At 46.8% G+C, this 18,466-nt stretch overlaps 1 protein-coding gene across 1 annotated transcript in view; it reads left to right on the top strand.

Moving 5' to 3' along the window:
- The window catches only part of LOC142774256 (uncharacterized), a 96,205-nt gene that overhangs the window by 25,273 nt on the left and 52,466 nt on the right, over positions 1–18,466 (top strand). The window contains exons 4-7 of the mRNA XM_075874644.1: positions 1,277–1,297; positions 4,061–4,081; positions 7,435–7,645; positions 11,667–11,817. Of these exons, the coding sequence (XP_075730759.1) occupies positions 1,277–1,297; positions 4,061–4,081; positions 7,435–7,645; positions 11,667–11,817 (404 nt within the window). The remainder of the gene's footprint in view (positions 1–1,276; positions 1,298–4,060; positions 4,082–7,434; positions 7,646–11,666; positions 11,818–18,466) is intronic.

Raw genomic sequence — 18,466 nt, 5'->3', positions numbered from 1 at the left:
CGGTCCGGTCAGTCCGGTCGGTCCGGTCGGTCCGGTCCGGTCCGGTCCGGTCGGTCCGGTCGGGTCGGTCGGTCGGTCGGTCGATCAATCATAAGGACAGTTTCGTTGCACTTGAATGTGGAAAATTCACACACAGAAGTTTGGACCACAGCCTAAGCACTTAACAGATTATCATGCAAATGAAGGTATGAAATATTTTCTTCGTAAATATGGCATAAGTGCAAATAGCCTAAAATGGACAACGTTTCGTCAATAGGGTCCGAACCTCAACTCCCTACGCGCCACTAGAGGCGGTGGTACTCTCCTACTATCGGTGTGTTTCGATGTGTGGGCACCCGCAGGGTATTACCACTCTTTGAAGGGACCTACGCTGCCGCACCCACGGACCATTTTTTTCTCCGCGTCCCGCACCAGGCAACGGCGCCAATTTCGAGCGGTAAAACGCCAGTAGGACAGCCGTGAGCACAAATATAGCAACCACGCCGCAGTAAACGCTCCAGATTTCCTCACCCTAAAGCAGCGAAAACATGCATCAAAGCGTGCATTGAATACCTACTACCACTACTCGCTTTCGACAGAGGCGCTGCGGGAGCTTGGTAAGTTCTGTGGTTCGACTTTTAGCGATAAAATGACCGGCCGCTATTGCGAACACTGTTATAAACCTGATTCGCTATTGAACGCCATTTATTAACGCAACAGCGGCACTGTGGTACATTTTTGTTGTTCGCACCTCGTCCCCTATAAATGTATAGATTCTCACTTCTGCAGAAACATCGATCACCCAATCATTGAAGTGCTCAGAGCAGTCGGCTCACTACCGAGTGACCTATCTCTAGCTGGCAGTCTTTAAGGTTTATCGTTGGGTTAGTTTACGCAGCATAAAAAGTCTTTATCAGCGTCTACCACTGGTCGTGTGACCTAGTTAGTTTCGACGAGCTGTTTGATCACGAAGACGCCCAGATAACACGTATTACTCCAGACGGGCACGTATTGGTTACATATTTTTTGTGTGTTCTTCTTCGTGTCTTTCCTGAGAGCCAGAGCGAGATTGTAGCACTACCAAGATGCTGTATGAATAATAGCACAGATTTTACCTAGCGTCAGAAGAGGCATTTCGGAGTTGGACGGTACCAAAAGCCATGTTGTTTGCGCTTCTAATGATCACGACAGTTTGCCAAATGCAGGCAGCAAGTTAATCATTGTTACGTACGGTGATCTTATCGCTTGTGTAACGGGAAGCTAAACCAACTGCTTTTTATTTGTTTTGCTCCTGTAGCTCCGGCACCATGGCCAACACGTAAGTCACAACTTAAAATTGCTAACTGTTTGGTTAGGCTGTCTTACTGCCAGTTTTGAAGCATAAATATGCGTACATCGCGCACAGTCACTTGCTAGCATTAAAGGGACTCTAAAGTAAAGCAATAAAATTGTTTTGATTGATAAACTGCACGCTGGTAACTTTAATAAATCATAAGCGCACTATAAGACGAGACAATCAAGGTTTCCAACGCGTTTTTTTTAAAATTTTGTGCGAAAACCAGCAGACTTCACGTCACGGATTTCAAAGTATTTTTTATACTTTGGTGACAGTAAATCAATAAAGTGTTCTGAAATCGGTTGCGCTAATTCTATGGCCACGTGAGACCACAAAGTACTTCCTTTCAACCCCGTATTCCCTATTTCCAGCGCAGGGTAGCATACAGGATCCTAGCATCTGGTTAAACCTTCCTGCCATTCTTTTTTTTTCTCTTTTTTGTGTCTATCGTATTGCGGCAAAGCGTATTCAGGTCACGCGGAGCTAAACAACGCCGAAAGAACGAAGATTAGACAAATTCGTGCACTACATCATGCGCACGCTCGTTGAAGCACCGTGTGTTGCAGCTCCAATAAACACTATAGCGCCACAGCTTCCTCTAGTTTGAGGAAACTGACTCAACCACGCCCCCGTGAAGCGACCGTGTGTGCGCGTAAGACTAGCCGTTTAAATCTGTCTGAGAGTGTCTACGGCAAGTACGATTGCAACCTGTCCATTAACCACAGTTCAGCTTTTTATTTCTGAATTGCGAACTTTCCACGCATCCATTAGGCAACACGCACACCCGCTGAGCAGTTCAATTTGTCGATGCTGCAGCTTCCCATCTCCTTTAGGTGAAAGCCCCAGATGCATTATCAAACTCGGACCAACGCCTCCCATGTCGAAGGCGTGTAATGTTCCGTGGCGTCCGTCATCACGTCATCAGCATGACGTGGTGACGTCACCGTTTACGTATTTAGGACGTCAAAGCAGCATGCCAAAATTTATGTCATTATGGCGCCACAGTGACATCACGTGCTAACTTCATCCCATCGCATCACTATTTGGTGAAACGGGGTCCGACTACGGAGGCAATGAAAAAAAGTGCCGCCATATCCATGAAGTGAATGATGATGAGTGGGCGAAGCTCTGGAGGAAAACCTGGTAAACCATGAATCTTCCGTACATTTTGCCTATTCGATTTTATTACAATGCTCCCCCTAGCGTACGTCGCCGCAGTAAATCGAACGATTGCCTTCCACCAATGACACGTGCCATATGTGACATCTTTCCTATTTTATAACATCTCGCATCTTTCATCATCAACTGCAAGTACCGCCGTCTAGTTTAAAACATCTTGCATCTTTTCATCATCAGCTACAAGTCCCGCCATCTAGTGAGCACTGAAAGAACTAAACGAGAGGTGGCTACGTGCAGGAGACGGTGCCGCCATCTAGTGAACACTGCAAGAACTAAACGAGAGGAGGCGACATACAGGAGACGGTACCGCCATCTAGTGGACACTGCAAGAACTAAACGAGAGGTGGCTACATACAGGGGACGCACAGCCCACGCCTTAAGGAGCTTCGCCCCTAAAAAGCTGGCGGGTTGCCTCCAATCATGGAAGCAGTGCAAGAACGCGTTAGGTGCAGAAAGCATTTGAACGGTGACGGGGGCAGCATCACTACATCGAATGAGAAGACAAAGAAGATAGCTTTCACTTTCAGTCGTTTGAGGTGTGAATGCATAAGAGATAGAGTTTTTGATGTCGCGCGATACGAAAGTAAGGGTCACAGAGTTTTCCACGTCACGAGATACAAAAAAGAGAGATAAACATTTACCCAACATTCCAAGGTGATTACTTGATTATGTGAAATTGTCTATGAAGCAGACTGCTGCGCTCTGTGACATTTTCCAGTGGACCTTACAATGGCAAGCGTTCACTGACACCCCATAAGCCATCATTTTAGGTCTAAACTTTTTTTTTGCGACACAGACTTGCCTTTAAGGAATTAGATCTTGTGCATGTATCTGTATTAAATCTGCGTCATTGGGCCGGTGTTATGTATGAAATGAAGTAGTGACTTGTAGAATGTGTTATGTATCTAGCGGTCGTGACTGGTTGTGTCGCTGTAGTGAAGGCCAGATTGCAGCAGATTACGCGAGCAGTCGCTTTACAGTAGTCTTGGCATGTCCATCTAAGGTGTTATGCAACTGCTTGCATCACTGGAGTAGTAAAATATTACGTATCACCAGCCAGCAACTGAGACCAGTTCCACTTTAATATAACAGCCGGTGTAAGTGCCACTCCTGCCCAAAGCCTCATAAGCACGACCTCCTCCACCATATAAGGTGAGGGGGCGAGGAGAGCAGACACACGGTGGGATAAGAGCGCGTGCATCCTGCAGGAGAACATTTGTACGGGCACCTTGAGAATTCAGGGGTTGAGGCAGAAGGGGGATAGCTAGAATAAGGTCTATATTTGCAGTGCATTGTGGCTGCTTCTCAGCAGCAGTATTGTATAGGCCAACACTCGCGAGGGAGAAGCGTTAACTTTTAGTGTAATGGTGGTGCTCTTTTTATCATATTTGCGCCATTCGCAACCACGAGGTACCTGCTTTGGTGATGTACGTGCGTCGTGTTTGCGCTTTACAGTCCTTAGTGTTCACCTACACGACAGTACTGATCGTTATATGCAATACGCTGTTTGTTGTTGCTTCTTCAGTGAAATGTGTTGATTTATCACGATATGTTCTTTTTCTTCAGCCATGACGCCACCCGGACGATGTAAGTCACGCACTGATTTATTCAGCTCCTAGCTGAGTGGGTGGTTCTCAAATCGGAGTCCGTGAAGGCATTTGTAGATGTTTGCGATCTCCCACCCCCTCACGCGCACGCACGCACGGACGCACGCACGGACGCACACGCGCACACGCACACACACACACACGCACACGAACACGCACACACACACACACACACACACACACACACACACACACACACACACACACACACACACACACACACACACACACACACACACATAGAGAGAGAGAGAGCATTAAAACTCACAATAAAATTACTAAACTTCAAGCGCAAGGCCTTATATTTACGTCACATATTGAAGCATCACAAAAAAATAAGATTAAAAGAGCCGATGAACAAAAAATTCGTGACAACCGGTCAGCGAAAAACAATGAATAAAAGAAGACAGTGCGGTCCAAAACTTTTAAAACGCTAAGTACGCCCCCAATATAAGAAAAAAGTGAAAAAGACAGTTCATCAGAAAAAAAAAGAACCAGCAGTTACGGTAAAGCCAGAAGCCAAAGCAGCCACACAAAAAAGATCTAAGGATCTAAACCACTAACAAGTAAAAAAATGCAAGTAATGTTTAAATCCCGAGTAAAAAGAAAAGACTATTAGAAAGGCATGTGCTGATAGCATACCGCCTACCATCGTCTGTTCTAACCATATTGCCACGTGCCCTTATTGTACCATTTTGACGTGTTTGGTTTGTCAGAAAAGACACGTAAAACGGATCTCTCGCTCCGCTTGTGAAGACGTTAAATCTGCGCTTGTAGGTGCGTCTCTGTTTCGCCATCGTTTAGCATCTAAGCAAACCGCGTCTCCGCAAACCCACTTGTAAAAAAAACGCTAAATCTTGCACTGTCTTGTCACGTTACGTTATCGCAAGGGTGGTGGTCACTGACGCAGAGCTGAAGATGTCTAATGTCAGGGCTTACGCTAACAAGCCAGAAACACACACATCATTCTATAGAAAGAACAGAACGTGTTAGTGGTGTTGCTTTTAAAGCAAATGAAAAAAAACATACTTTCGAATGACACCGAGTACTCACGTAATGAAATCATCCTGATAAACCACTCTGTCTCATCTAGCTTTTTGGTCGTCCTTGAGGAATGAAAGCACTTGAACCTCCAGCACTTGAACCTCCAGTACAGCGGCGACAGTTAGGCCTGCAGCACTGCCTCATTAGGAGACCTTCCAGGTGTACCGCGTGCGCCAACATTCAGTGAACGAAAAACATCACATCACCACGCAGCACTTCATTGGCGCCTATAAAAACAGGGTCATATTCATGCAATCGCTAACGGAGACACAAGCGCACCACGACAAGCTTTACCAGGCTTAGCAATCATGCTTTCTCGAACGGTGAGACCATGCATGCTCACGTCTACTCGGCAGGAGACGAGGGTAAAAACTGACCTTCGTATTCACAAACGCTCCTCGACTCGAATTTCTTCCTTCACTTGACATAGCTGAGCACTGCGCCACCTCTGAGCTGAAAATGACGCTGCGCTGCTCAACAGTCACAGCAGATTACTGCTGATATGCAGTGAATTGCCATGCCTAGAGACGGCGCTCCAATCTGCTTTCTCAAGTGAAGGTGAAGCGTTGAGTGAAGGGACGTTCTAGAATACGGGGGTGAGAGACAATAGTATTGAAAGTTAGGCTCGATGATACGGTTGAATTTGTGGGTACAGCTCGAAAACTACGAAGACGGAAAAAAAGGGACCCAAACGTGCGTTGAGTGACGTCAGGGGTCATGCCTGCATAGTGAACAGGCCAGAAGGATTTCTCCAGTGTTGAATTCAAATGGCAGATCGCGAGCGCTGGGCCGGATATCGAACAGAGTGCGCAGATCCGAGAGGGGTTGCTCTCGTCATATCTGCAATCGGAACGCGCGCGTCTTGACGGGGAGAGTTGGACAGCGGAAATCTATCGGACGTGATTGGATGAAAAGCGGACGCATAGAATACGTCACGTGAACTTCTGGTCAAATCCACCGATTTCGGCGGCGTAAGAATTACTTTATTACACATAGACACTTATTACACATTCAAGCTAAAAATACTCTTTCGCAATAAAAAAAAAACGAAAGGTTTTTTGCTCCACAGAGCAATCCGTGATCTGCGGTTACGCTCAATGTGTCGTTGGAACACACAATTCACGCTCTCAATCTGCCATTGGAATCTGATTGCTCCGCTCAAAGCAGAAAATTTTGATGTAGTTTTGAAATTGCAATTCAGCATAGGTGGCATTGAGTCAAAGACTATAGAGCAAAGGGCGAGGGTGAAGTTTTTGTGCAGCAGGAGTGTCGGGAGTGAGAGAAAGCTAAATGAGGGTTGAACTGACGAGACAAGAAAGTAAAATCGCACTTTTTCTGCTTTGCTCGTTTTGCGATGTTAGGTCCTATAAAGAGCCCTGGAACACGTTTTAGGCATCGCCAGATAAAGATGCCGATCAGTAGTGGAGGCTCCCGAAAACACCCGAGCCAAATAGTATAGCGCGGCACGTGGCCTCGAATTCACGATAATTGCTCACTCAGCTAGAAATCACCTTCTTGTCTTTCAATAGATGACAGAACAAGCTCGGAAATCGCTCGTCACAGCCATTTTCACCGCCGTTTGCCTAATTGAGTATGGCTCGTTCACCTGTTTCATAAATTGCCGCGAAAGGCTGTGACCTCTCCACGCGGGCATGCGATCACGCTGAAAAGCCGCTTAAATGTCGTGAAACGTGCGTGACGTATTTTCTTTCCTCGTGCCGTTCCTCCCTGCTTACAGCTTTTGCCAGGACGATAGAGGAGAGAATTCAATTGCAGCGTGTGACAAATGTTTTTATAACCCTGCTTGTACTGCATGGACTCTAATTTTTTTGCTACTTTGATATTGTGAGGCAACAAGCTATTCCAGTGAATTCATTTCATCGTTACTCGAAAAGGTGTTGCAGAACCCCCGTAGAAAAAGAGGAAGAATTAAACGCGTGCAGGAGACCACTGCAAGCTAAGAGGAAGAAGTTGAAACGGTGAATGGCAGTCTGGAATACAAGCTCAAAAGCAAATTACTTGCATTTTTATTGCCATTTCATTTCTTTATTTTTATTTTTTAATTTCATACTATATTTAAAATAAAATTTGAGTCTCAACGTTGCACTCTTGGCCAATCCACCAAAGTGGGTACGTGCCATTTATCAGGGAAACAAGCAAACAAACAAAGAACGGCGTTTGGTCTGGTTTCTTCGCCGATCGTGCAACCCTTTTAAAGCCTCGCTTAATTTTGTTTCCTTGCCCTGCGCGCACTGCACTAATTGTTTCATCACTGCGTATGTTTTACAGTCTCGGTCAGCACACTCATCTGCACGGTAAACGGGCAAGCGATATACGCCAACATGCTGCCAAAGGAAGACTTGTGCACAATGGTCGTCTTCTGCCACGTTACTGCGCGTGACAAGGGAATATACGGCACGGACAACAAGCTCAGCTTTGACACGTTCAAGGAAGAAATGAGCAAGCGTAGGAAGACCACCGGCGTGTCTTTCGATATCAGGTTGGTTGTAAACGAGGTTTCGACACTTACATGAGCATTGAACGCTTTGCGACATAACATTTTTCTTTAGGCAATAATAATAGTTGTTTTACGCAGTGGTGTAGCAGTGGCTAAGGTGCTCGACTGCTGACCTGAAGGTCGCGGGTTCGACCCCAGCCGGGGCAGTCGCAGTTTGGCGGAGGCTAAACTTTAGAAGCCCGTTTGCTCCGCAATGTTAACGTTAACGCAACGTTAACAAACACCAGATGGTCGAAATTCCTGAAGCCCTCCACTACGGCGCCTCTTATAAACATATTGTGCTTTTGGAACGTAAGTCCTGTGGTGTTGCTGTCGTCATGTCTTGTTCATTTTTACCCATAGACCCCGGGCCACGCGCGGCCTTGATTCTCTGATAACCGTACGCGCCGAACACCACCGCTCGTTTGAGCACTGCGCGCTCTATGCAGGGTGCCGCGTCCTCGTTCGTCTCTCCCGTCACATTGTGTACCGTTCGCACTGCTGCTCATGAGAGTTCGGACCATCACCGCGCAAGCGACAGCAGCCCGCGCGCGTAGAGAGGGAGACCCTATAGGAGATGCTCTCCAAGTGGCTGGTTTATCACCGAAAATTTCGTACAGTGAGATCAATCGTTTCATACAATCAAACGAATATACAACATGATTCTACAGAGCCCCAAGTAGCTAATACAAGTTACTAAATGTACCGATAAGTGACCACGAGTGGCACACTCATAAAACAACCAGACAAACAAAGAATCAAGTTTGAAGCGCCGACCTACACTTTGGCCAGCGCTGCCGGGATCGTGCACCCCGGAGCAAAATAAATAGAACACAGACATAGGGACAGTTGAGAGAAACATCACGATGAGAAGGCGCTGTCTCGGGGCTTCGACACCGCCGAAAAGAGCGCGCACCACGTTGAGGCCGGGGCCCCGACGAGACGACGTAACCACCTGCCAGCAACGAAGAACGAGGTACAAAGTATCGCCGCAGGCCGGAGAGGCCGAAACGCATACGCATCCTCCAAGGTGCCGACACTGTCTTCCTGAGGCCTTTGTCGTGCCTCCGCTTGTCAGACGAGCGCGAGCAAGTCAATGGGACACCGTGTTAAGCCATTGAGGGGCTGGATGGCAGTGGAGTGACAACGAATGATGACCAGCGCCCCCATCCTTTCGGTGATGAGGAGAGTGATTTGAAAACTCTTCAAGGAAAAATGGCGCCAGGCAGCTTTTGCGGACGCCTGAATTTCCACAAACCCTAGACACTACTACAAATAGTAGCTAGTGTTAGTGTTTTACGGCATAGAGCTATGACATGATTATGAGGAACGATATATGGGAGGGCTTTGGAAATTTCGACCACCTAGTATTTTGGAAAACGTATTGACACGAAAGTTTTCAGTTGTTCTTGTGTGTATTCTCTCAAAGGCGAAAAAAAGCACTGGTAACAGTGAGTGAATCATGACAGAGTAATCCTAGTATGTTTTTAACAGGTAGTTTCAATTTTTTACATTAACCTGACGTCCTGAAATCATATGTGATTCTCGCCTCTTAGTTGCGCGAGATGTGACGTCTCCGTGACCGCTTCATTCCGTAGCTCTGCTGATCACGCACAAGCCGCCATCTTGAATACTTCTGGGTACGCACAAGTGGTAATTTCAACTCGATAGCGTTAAACGGCTTGTTTTGCAGAAATTCTGGTTTTGGCGCTTGCACCGGTGTCGGTGTCATTGGCTGTGAGGCGATAGTAAGCCTCGTCAGGGATAGAAAATTGGTAAATATAGAAATATATAATAAAAATGTCCGTTTCAAACAATAATTTGAAGCAGGCCTTCAACATGGCAAGGAAGCATTCTACCACAGAGCTATCCCATATCCTGATACTGCTTCAGAAGAAAACACTATATGTGTGTGGTTTAGTATGAGGAGTCACCTTAATGCGTGTGATATTGCGTGGCAGAATCAAAGACTCGTGCCACGCTTCAAACGAAAAAACTCCACATACAACGGCTGTTTTCAAAGACCCACCTTCGTGAGACCTTCAATGATTCGCAAAAGAAAGAATTGTGGTGTACTGTGGACACGGTGCTACTATACATGCAGGGGTGATTCTAGGATAGTTCAAAAAGGCCAATGTTAAGCGCACAGACGGTCCTTTCCATGCGTGTAGAAACTATAGCATACTACAGGATACGACAGTCCGGGCCCCGAAAGTGCTGCACAATTATTATTCAGCAGTCCTTCTATGGGGATTGTAGAACCAAGCGGACGTTCACGTGTGCATGTCAGACATACATTAAAAGATGGGGCTCTTTCTATAGAACGCAGAAATATCGGCCCGTTTATACATCCGTTTGTCTGTCTATCACAGAATTCATCCCACTGGGTGAAGTTTGAGCACATGCAGAACGCCTAGCCACATTCACACTTGAAAATATTGCCGATCAAAAAGCAAACATCAGGCATATTTGAGGTCAAACATCAGTAGTAAGTATTAAGTGGTGTGTTCTTTTACTAGAAAATATATAGATACGTAATTTTGACTACCCCAGTCTTTTGTAGGCTGCGCTAAAATTTCACGCTATACACAAAACGTACGACCGGCAGCAAGCTATCGTTTTTCGATGGCGTTTGCAGCGACGCACGATTACGGGGCCAATTTATTGCTTTATTTCTTTCGTTTCGCGCAACGCTGCATGTCTCCAAACTGTCTCCCTGCACGCTGGAAAGTAAAGCATCAGCAAAGTGTCTTTCAGCGCAACTGTTCAATACCCATAGGGAACAGCGATGTTCGGTGTGTTTATTAACAGCAACAATAATTGAATGTAGCTACGACAAATGAAAATTAACATCGATGAAACACCAGACTCCCACGTCCCAGACAGCTGACCAGCGACATGGCCACGGTTAACATAGCAATACTTATTCGCAAAGCGGCGCGTGCAGACATGGACCTGATCGGTACTCCTTCGAGGGCATTACTGTCCTATACGCAGTAATTCCCGTTCGCTTGCAGAAGCTGAACTTTATCGCGGTCACTCCTATACAACATGCACTTGCGTGTAAGTAGAATTTCCGCTATAAGGGCCTCCAAACCTCCTCTGAAGATGCAAAGCTCAAGCACTTCATTTTCTCCAGGCATTTCCCGTCTGTTCGGCGCGACTCCTTATTGGTCCATATGCGAGAGGTATAGGTTGTGAACGGCTTCTTACTCTATATACATGCCGTCGTAAGCCCATTCTGCCTTGTCTCGCGTGTTATCAGTGCGCGGTATATTGATTTCACTTTGTTTTGTGTTTTTCAAGGGAGAAATATGTAGATAACAGCAAGTAGCCGAAAAGCGACCGATCTTGATAGGCTCAACGCTCATTGCTGACATTGTAGATGTGATCCATGAAGGAACGTATGACGAGCAGGAGATAATGCTTGTGGAGAGCGTAGCGAAGACGTCTTTCAACTCGGAGTGGTTTAAGGCTGCTTCAAAATGCTTGTGTTGGTCGGGTCCATTCCTGTGGAGTGGCTGAAGCTAGATTTAAACGTACACACAAAGGAAGGAAAGAGGAGGATGGTGCATACACAAACAACTGGTGTTTTATTTTATTGAAACCCTCCGCAGAATATGCAGGTGTGGAAATCTACAGTTAATAACATGCGGTCAAAGATTACTTTGACTAGACAATGCTAAAAAGTTGGGCACATGTCATGAAGGTGTAGTTTCTTTCCGAAATAGCACAACTGTGGGGCGCTGAAAAATTATGCGCCTGTAATTTTTATGGTGGTAGCTTCTATGATAAATCGAGCGTCCGGGTATTTCTTTTTAGCAAGCACTTCCGTACTGCCCAAGCCTGCTTGACACGCATATGTCCGACAACGGGCTGAGAGGTGGCCTTTGACTGCGCACGCCTTAACACTTTTCGCGTGTTCACTGGCTTGCTCGTACACGCAGATTCCAAGCCAAATCACCAACTAGCCCAGATGGAAATCATTCTAACGAATTCATTCAGTTGGTTCAATCATTCACAGGTACACTTCGGGCGCCGCCTTTGGAAAAGACGTCGACAAGGCGATGCAGGATCTCGCCAACAACAAAATCAGGCACTACGGAGTCCTTAACGTTTTGGACTCGTCTCCGCTCGTGAAAGCCAAGTACGACAAGGCAAAGGAGCTCCTGGCGGTAAGGGCATGACAGCGCTAATCTTCACACCGCTGCTTCTGTACAAAGTTCCAACTTGATATAAGAAAACCTGACATCACGAAGTTCCCACTTGAACAACGAAATTTACATTACTCAGCAGGTATCCACGCGTTTCGTTGTTCTCGCCAACTCGACTGATTGAACAAATGGCACCACTGAACCAGACCTAATGAGGTGCTTTTTCCTCAAGTATTGCGGTAAAAAGGTAGCGATTTCATTGAAATTTTCACACACACTGAATTTCACCGAACGTGCAGTCCAACGTTTAGTAGAGGTGAGTTGACTTGAGTTGAATGAACTTTATTTGCCGAACGGTTCTCGCTGTGCCTGGGGCTAGGCTTCCAGGGACACATCGTTCGAGGAACATCTTCTGACGTGCTCGTAATTGCATTGAAATATCTAGATGCCCTATAACTATGGCGCTAGATTTACATTGACTAAGTGGCACGCCATGCCTATGCGCAAAACAAAGAACTCGACTCTGGGTATCGCTCTAGCCTACCGGATGATCCTAGAGGCGGGAGTGGTAGCTTTAATTTCTCGGTTTATGTGACGCATATAAGTACACTTTGGAAATCACTCCGGTAAATTATACATCTTTAAGTACTTATCAATCAATTTTTTTAATTTTTCGAAATACCCGATCTAACAAAACAATTTTGCCATCTTCATCACTTTCTTGAATCTTAATTTAGCCACACCAAATGTAATTATACACAGTTGTACTAGGCTAGGGTGTCAGCCATCTTCTGTATTTCTAACACCATCTTCCTCTTCGTCTCCCTCCAACCCTGCCTGACGTCCACGTACAGTCTCCCTCTTTGAAGACTCATCCCTCCGGGGGTGATACATGAAGACGTTTCCAATGGTCGCAAACTCCAGCACACCGTCATCGTTGGTGTAACCAACCCTTTTGAGAACGCCATGTTGCACTGCAATCTGCACCACGCGATGAGGTCCCATGTACACCAGCTTTGTTCCGGGAAGGCCTTTTCCGACGAGTACCAGATCGTTCAGTTGTATCTGAGGTATCCGCGTGTTGTGGCGGCGGTCAAAGTTTCTCTTCATGTTTTCCTCGTATCGGTGGTAGGCTTCCGAAGTTTTTCGTTTTTCGCACGATTGCAGGCGGTCTGCAATGCAAAGTTCTTGATTAGCAGCAAGGATGGGTACCTTTCTGAAAGCTGCCAAAATTAGGGTTACAGCCGATGCTCGCAGTGTGCGACCGATTGTGAGAAGCAACAGCTGCCTCCGAGCAGCACTTCCATCCGCCCTGAAAACCTGGATACATTGAAATAAACTGCTTCAAAGGCCGAATGATTCTTTCAGCCTTGCCATTTCCAGCAAGATGGTATGAAGCGCAGCGTCGCAATACAACTCCTCGTTTCGTCGCCCAAGCTTGCAAACGCTGACTGAGAAACGCTGGTTCATCATCTGAAATTACTATTTTCGTACCCTTGAACATCTCTCGACTCAAAAGAGCGATCGCACTATTTGCGTCTTCCCTTCCCGTTCATACAGCCACTATTCTTATGCACTGCTCTAGTGTCACTAGAAAAGACTGCGTTTTTCTTACTCCCGCAGCCTTCTTCTTGAGCTCTGAGAAATCCAGATGAATGACTTCAAATGGTACGTCGGAATGTTGAGGCAAAATCATCTCGTCCGTTCTCTGAAGGTACTTGGCCTTGTGAACTTGGCATTGATGACAAGACTGAGCGTACCGTTGAACGTCCTCATTCATGTGTTTCCACTGGAAACGCTGACGAATTTTATGGTATGTCCTCCAAAAGCCGTCATGCCCACTTGAGTGCGGAAAGTCGTGATAGAGTTCAAAAATTCGAGACACTATTGTTTCTGGGACTTTGAACTTTCCGTTGTGGAGCTTAAGTTCTTCAGTTCCCTTCCACAACAATGTTGCGTTGACATTTTCTTGATCAGTAATTACCGCAATTCTTGAAAGTGCACCTGCGTCCTTGAGGTGTTCTCCAGGCCTGCGGGGGACCACAAAAGTAAACTGCTGGAGTTCGCTCACCCACCTTGCAATTTTTCCCCGAGGTTCGGCGAGGTTAAGGATATACCCCAAGGCGTGGTGATCAGTAAAAAGCTTGAAGCTCCTGCATCCGGGTAAGGTTTAAAATAGCGTACGACCATTAAGACTGCCAAGGCTTCCTTTTCTGTAGTGTTGTAGCTGAGTTGCGTTTTCGAAAAGGTGTACGAATAGTAACCGACGGCCCTCTGTTGGCGGCTCCATGAAGAGTCGGTATATCTCTGGTAAAACACTGCGCATGAGCCATAATAAGAAGCACCGGTGTTTAGTTCAAAAGGCAAATTGAAGTCTGGAAGAGTTAGGACCAGATCCGACGAAATAATGGTGACAAGGCTGTGATAAACAGATTCACACTCTGCAGTCCGCTGAAATGGCACATTCTTCTTAGTCAATTCTGTGAGGCATTTGGTTTTTGTCGCATAATCTCTAACGAATGGCCGAAAATGCCCTGCAAGACCCAGAAATACCCGCAAAGAGTGCAAGTCACATGGCTTCTGCATTTTTGCAATTCGTTCGGCTTATTCCTGTTTTGTTGTCTTGGTTTGGCCATCAAATACTCTTCCACGAAACGCCACTTTACTTTGCAAAAACTTTGTCTTCTTGTGAATAATTTTGAGCTCGGCGTTGCAAAGTGCTTGAAGTACACTAGCCAGATTGTTCGAGTTCTCTTCCTCGTTGCAGGACTATACTATTATATCGTCTACGTAGACGTTAGAAAACTTCCCGAGAAATGTTCGCAAAACGTCGTTCATCATTTTTTAGAACCAAATGGGTGAGTACTTCCATCCAAATGGGAGTCGATTGTATTCATAGATGTCAAAGGGCGTGATGAAAACAGGATACTTCTTGCAATTTTCAGAAATCGAAACTTGCCAAAATCCTTTACATAGGTCACTGCGCGAGAAAATTATGCAGCCACCCGTGTCATCTATGATAGAGTCTAAACGTGGCATAGAAAACGAAAAAAGGCTCAGGTTGCTTATACTTTGTCTGTAGTCCGTGCAGAGTCGAAGACTTCCATCTTCCTTTGGTGCAAGGGTGATGGGTGAAGCGAACGTAGACGTGAATGGAGGAATGATCTGGGCATCCAACATCTTTTGAATTTCGTTCTGAAGCCACACTCTCTTCTCTCGTGACATATTACAGGGCTTTTTTCTCAGCACCGTCGTATCACTTAGCTGGAATGGTAGCTCAAACTTTGTAGTTGCCGTAGGATATCCTTTCAAGAACAGCAATTCCGGGTAAAGCGTCCTAACATCTTCACCTGACCATGGCTTCCGCGGAGTTTTTGAAGGCAACAATGCAGCGCTGATAGTGCGGCGTTTTTCTTCTGCGGTAATTTCTCCTGTCCAGTATATATCAAGGCGATGTGCACTGATGACTGAATGCGAAAGCAGTAATTCATACGGCACTCCGTCGAGTACCAGTGCTTGCGCAGTGACAGTGTTCTCAAGACACGATATGGTTATACAAGTCCATCTCACCTTCCATCGTATCCGTGTACTTCTACTGGCCTTCCCTGTTTTACTTTCGCCCTCTCAACAATATTTCCCTTTATAACAATGACGCTTGCTCCACTGTCAACTAACGCACTCCATTTCTCGCCATAAACAAAAACAGTTATGTACAATAGACTTGCATGAGTCAAATAAACAGCTTCTCTGGATGCCATCGAGTGGAAGTCGAGACCCTCTCTATTTAGTTTTTTTTTAAGTCATCTAGCTCTTCGCCATGGTCTTAGCCTCCCTGGTTGGTCAAAAAGGACACGGGTGTTGCAGTAGGTCTCCAGTTTGCAAGCGGGCGTCATTCCTCAGCTTGTTTGGCCTCTGTATTCCTTGCAGAAATTGTCATGGGTGTACGCTGGGTTTCTAGGTCCTGGAGGTAGAGGTTTCTCATTCCCTGCAGAAGTTCTTCGACTGTCATGGGTCCTCGCATTTGTATTTGCTTCTGGATGTCCGGACTTAAACCATGGATGAAAAACGGAACCACAGACGTCTCAGGCAAAGATGAGTCCGTCAGCTGTAGCAAGCGCCTTTTCTCATAAAAATAGCTGAGTGCAGATCCAGACCTGTATTTGAACGCGATTGCTTTCTCCCATCGCAACACCTTGTTCTCGCTGAAGGAGCTCAGAAAGCTTGCTTTCCACTCAATCTATGGTTTGTTGCTGCGAGCGTTGACACGCCATTCGTGCCAACTCTTGGCTATGCCAGATAAGAATATTCGCATGTTTTCACTTTATCTTCGTCGCTGTGACAGTAGTTTTCATTGCATGCATACTCGTAAAACGTGAGCCAGGACTCGGGACTACTTGACTCTCCGTCAAGCATGTCTGGCTTCACGTGTTCCCGACTTGGTCTGCTTAATCTTTCCATGACGTTTACAAACAAGCAAATTGAATCATTTTGCTGCCTATTCTGTTCTTGATGCCGTTCTAGAAACTTGTTGATCAGCTCGACGGAACTGTCAGGCGAAGCAGCAGTAGCAGGCTTCGCGCCCTTTCTTACTGGAGTCAGCACTAAATCCTCATAGTCCTGAAGTTTCATGTTGATCCTCACCGTTCTTTTAGCAAGTAAATGGTCTGGAGTGAGCTTCATTTTAGTGCTTATATAGGAAACAAATGTTTCAGCATTCGCCGCTTCCGGAAGAGCTTGTTCCTCTTCATCTTGAGGCGTTGCAGTCAAGATTCGGATGCCACCGCGTTGATTTGCTGGAATAGTGAAGTCCACCCACATCTTGAATGTCCGCACAAAAAGTACACGCGGCTGCACTAATTTGTCGAAAAATTTAGAGTGCAACTCAAGTATGCCTCGAGAAATCGCCGTGAAAACTATCACTGCAGTGCATAGCACGCAGATGAGTAGTCACTGCGTCGTGCATCCTGTCGACTGCGCCAACTTGTAATGATACAGAGGATCGCTAGGTGGCGTCGAAGAGTGCGGACGTGAAAACGTCGACTCCCACTTTTCTAAATGTTTTCGGTCGTTTCTTTGCTCCAAGATTTTTGGCGATGAGGGAACTCTTAGATATATTTCTGGACTTTAAAGTTGCGACGCGGCAAGCGTCCCCGCTAACCCTAACCACGCCTAAGGTTGGCGAGGAGTACGGCCGTTACACGTAGCCAAGGGCTCGGCCAGACGCGGCAGCTATTGTATCAACCTCCGTACGTCGCAGCCGACAACCAGGCACTAAAAATGCCTTCCACCATAACCGTGGAGGAAATGGAAGTAATTGCGTAGATCTTCGACGGACCAGGATGGGCCACCGCCATGGGACGCCGAAGACAGACGACTCCGCCGAATGAGGAGCTGGCCGCTGAGACGGTCGAGCACAGCAACCAGCCGAAGCGCCCCAGATGCTTTAAAAAAAGTCAATCAGCACTACACCGTGTGGTATCCGCTTCCAGGCTACCCCGCCTACCCAAGGACCAGATCAGAGTAAATATGAGACCCAGAGGGGGATTGGACGTAGCCCGAGTCGACGTCATTCTGCTGGCGAGAGCCGTCATCATGGCCGCCCAGACCAAAGACGAACGAGCACGGGAGGACACGATCAGCCCCAACAATATGCAAAACAGCATTGTTATTTCTACGCCATACCAAAATAATGCTACATCATACGTGAACGTGCAGAAACTGCACACAAACCAAGGCTCGTTCGAAGTTGCCGCATACGTGGCCGCGCCCGATAATACATGCAAGGGCGTCATCAAGAACGTTGACGTCTCCCTTGAAGACGCAACGCTCAACCGCCTGATTGTGCAAGACCGAAATCCCACTGCCATCAAGGCAAGACGCATTAAAAAGACCAAAGTAGTCGCAATTCTCTTTGACGGGTTGCGCGTTCCAAGCACAGTGGTATGCGGAACCGCCATGGTTCCCTGCTCGCTCTACAATCGACAAGTCGATGTTTGCAGAACTTGCGGAGGAGTCGGCCGTCGCGCCGATGTTTGCCGGCACACAAACGCAACGAGCAAGAAATGTCACAACTGCGGAGAAACGCTACAAGAAGACGGCGTGCATCACTGCGAGCCGAAATGCAAGCTTTGCGATGGAAATCACCCCACCGGAGATCGCGAATGCAAAAGACGCTTCCACATTCCATACATAGTGAGAAGGAGAAGAAGACGCAGAAAGCAAGAAAGCAAGAGTGGCAAGCACAACAGCGTCAAGAAGCACCAACATCTGTCACGTTTAAGGAACCCTGCCACAACCAGGTGCCGGGACGGAAGAACGCCTCGAGCGTCAATCACCGATCTCCATCCAGGGGGAGATCCCGATCCAGAGGGCGTTCCCGGTCCAGAAGGCGTTTTCGATCCAGAGGCCGTTCTAGTTCCGGAGGGCGCCCCTCGACCTTGTCGGGATCCGACAACCGCCTGTCATCTCGGGAGTGCTCCAGATCCCGATCGAGAACGAGACCAACAGCCACGCAGTTGCAGCAGCCGAACAATGGCTCCTGGGCCAGCAGGGTTGCAGGTGAATCACGAAGCACAAGTAGCCAGCCCAAAGGTAAGGCACAGCCAGAGCATGCTCCCGATTCTCGTATTGTAGCGCTTGAACAAGAAAACAGGGCCCTCAAGAAGGAACT

The sequence above is a fragment of the Rhipicephalus microplus genome, chromosome 10 (assembly GCF_043290135.1).
Source record: "Rhipicephalus microplus isolate Deutch F79 chromosome 10, USDA_Rmic, whole genome shotgun sequence".
Taxonomy (NCBI): Eukaryota; Metazoa; Arthropoda; class Arachnida; order Ixodida; family Ixodidae; genus Rhipicephalus; species Rhipicephalus microplus.
Note: the sequence above shows the minus strand (reverse complement) of the source record. Positions and strands in the feature narration are given on the sequence as shown.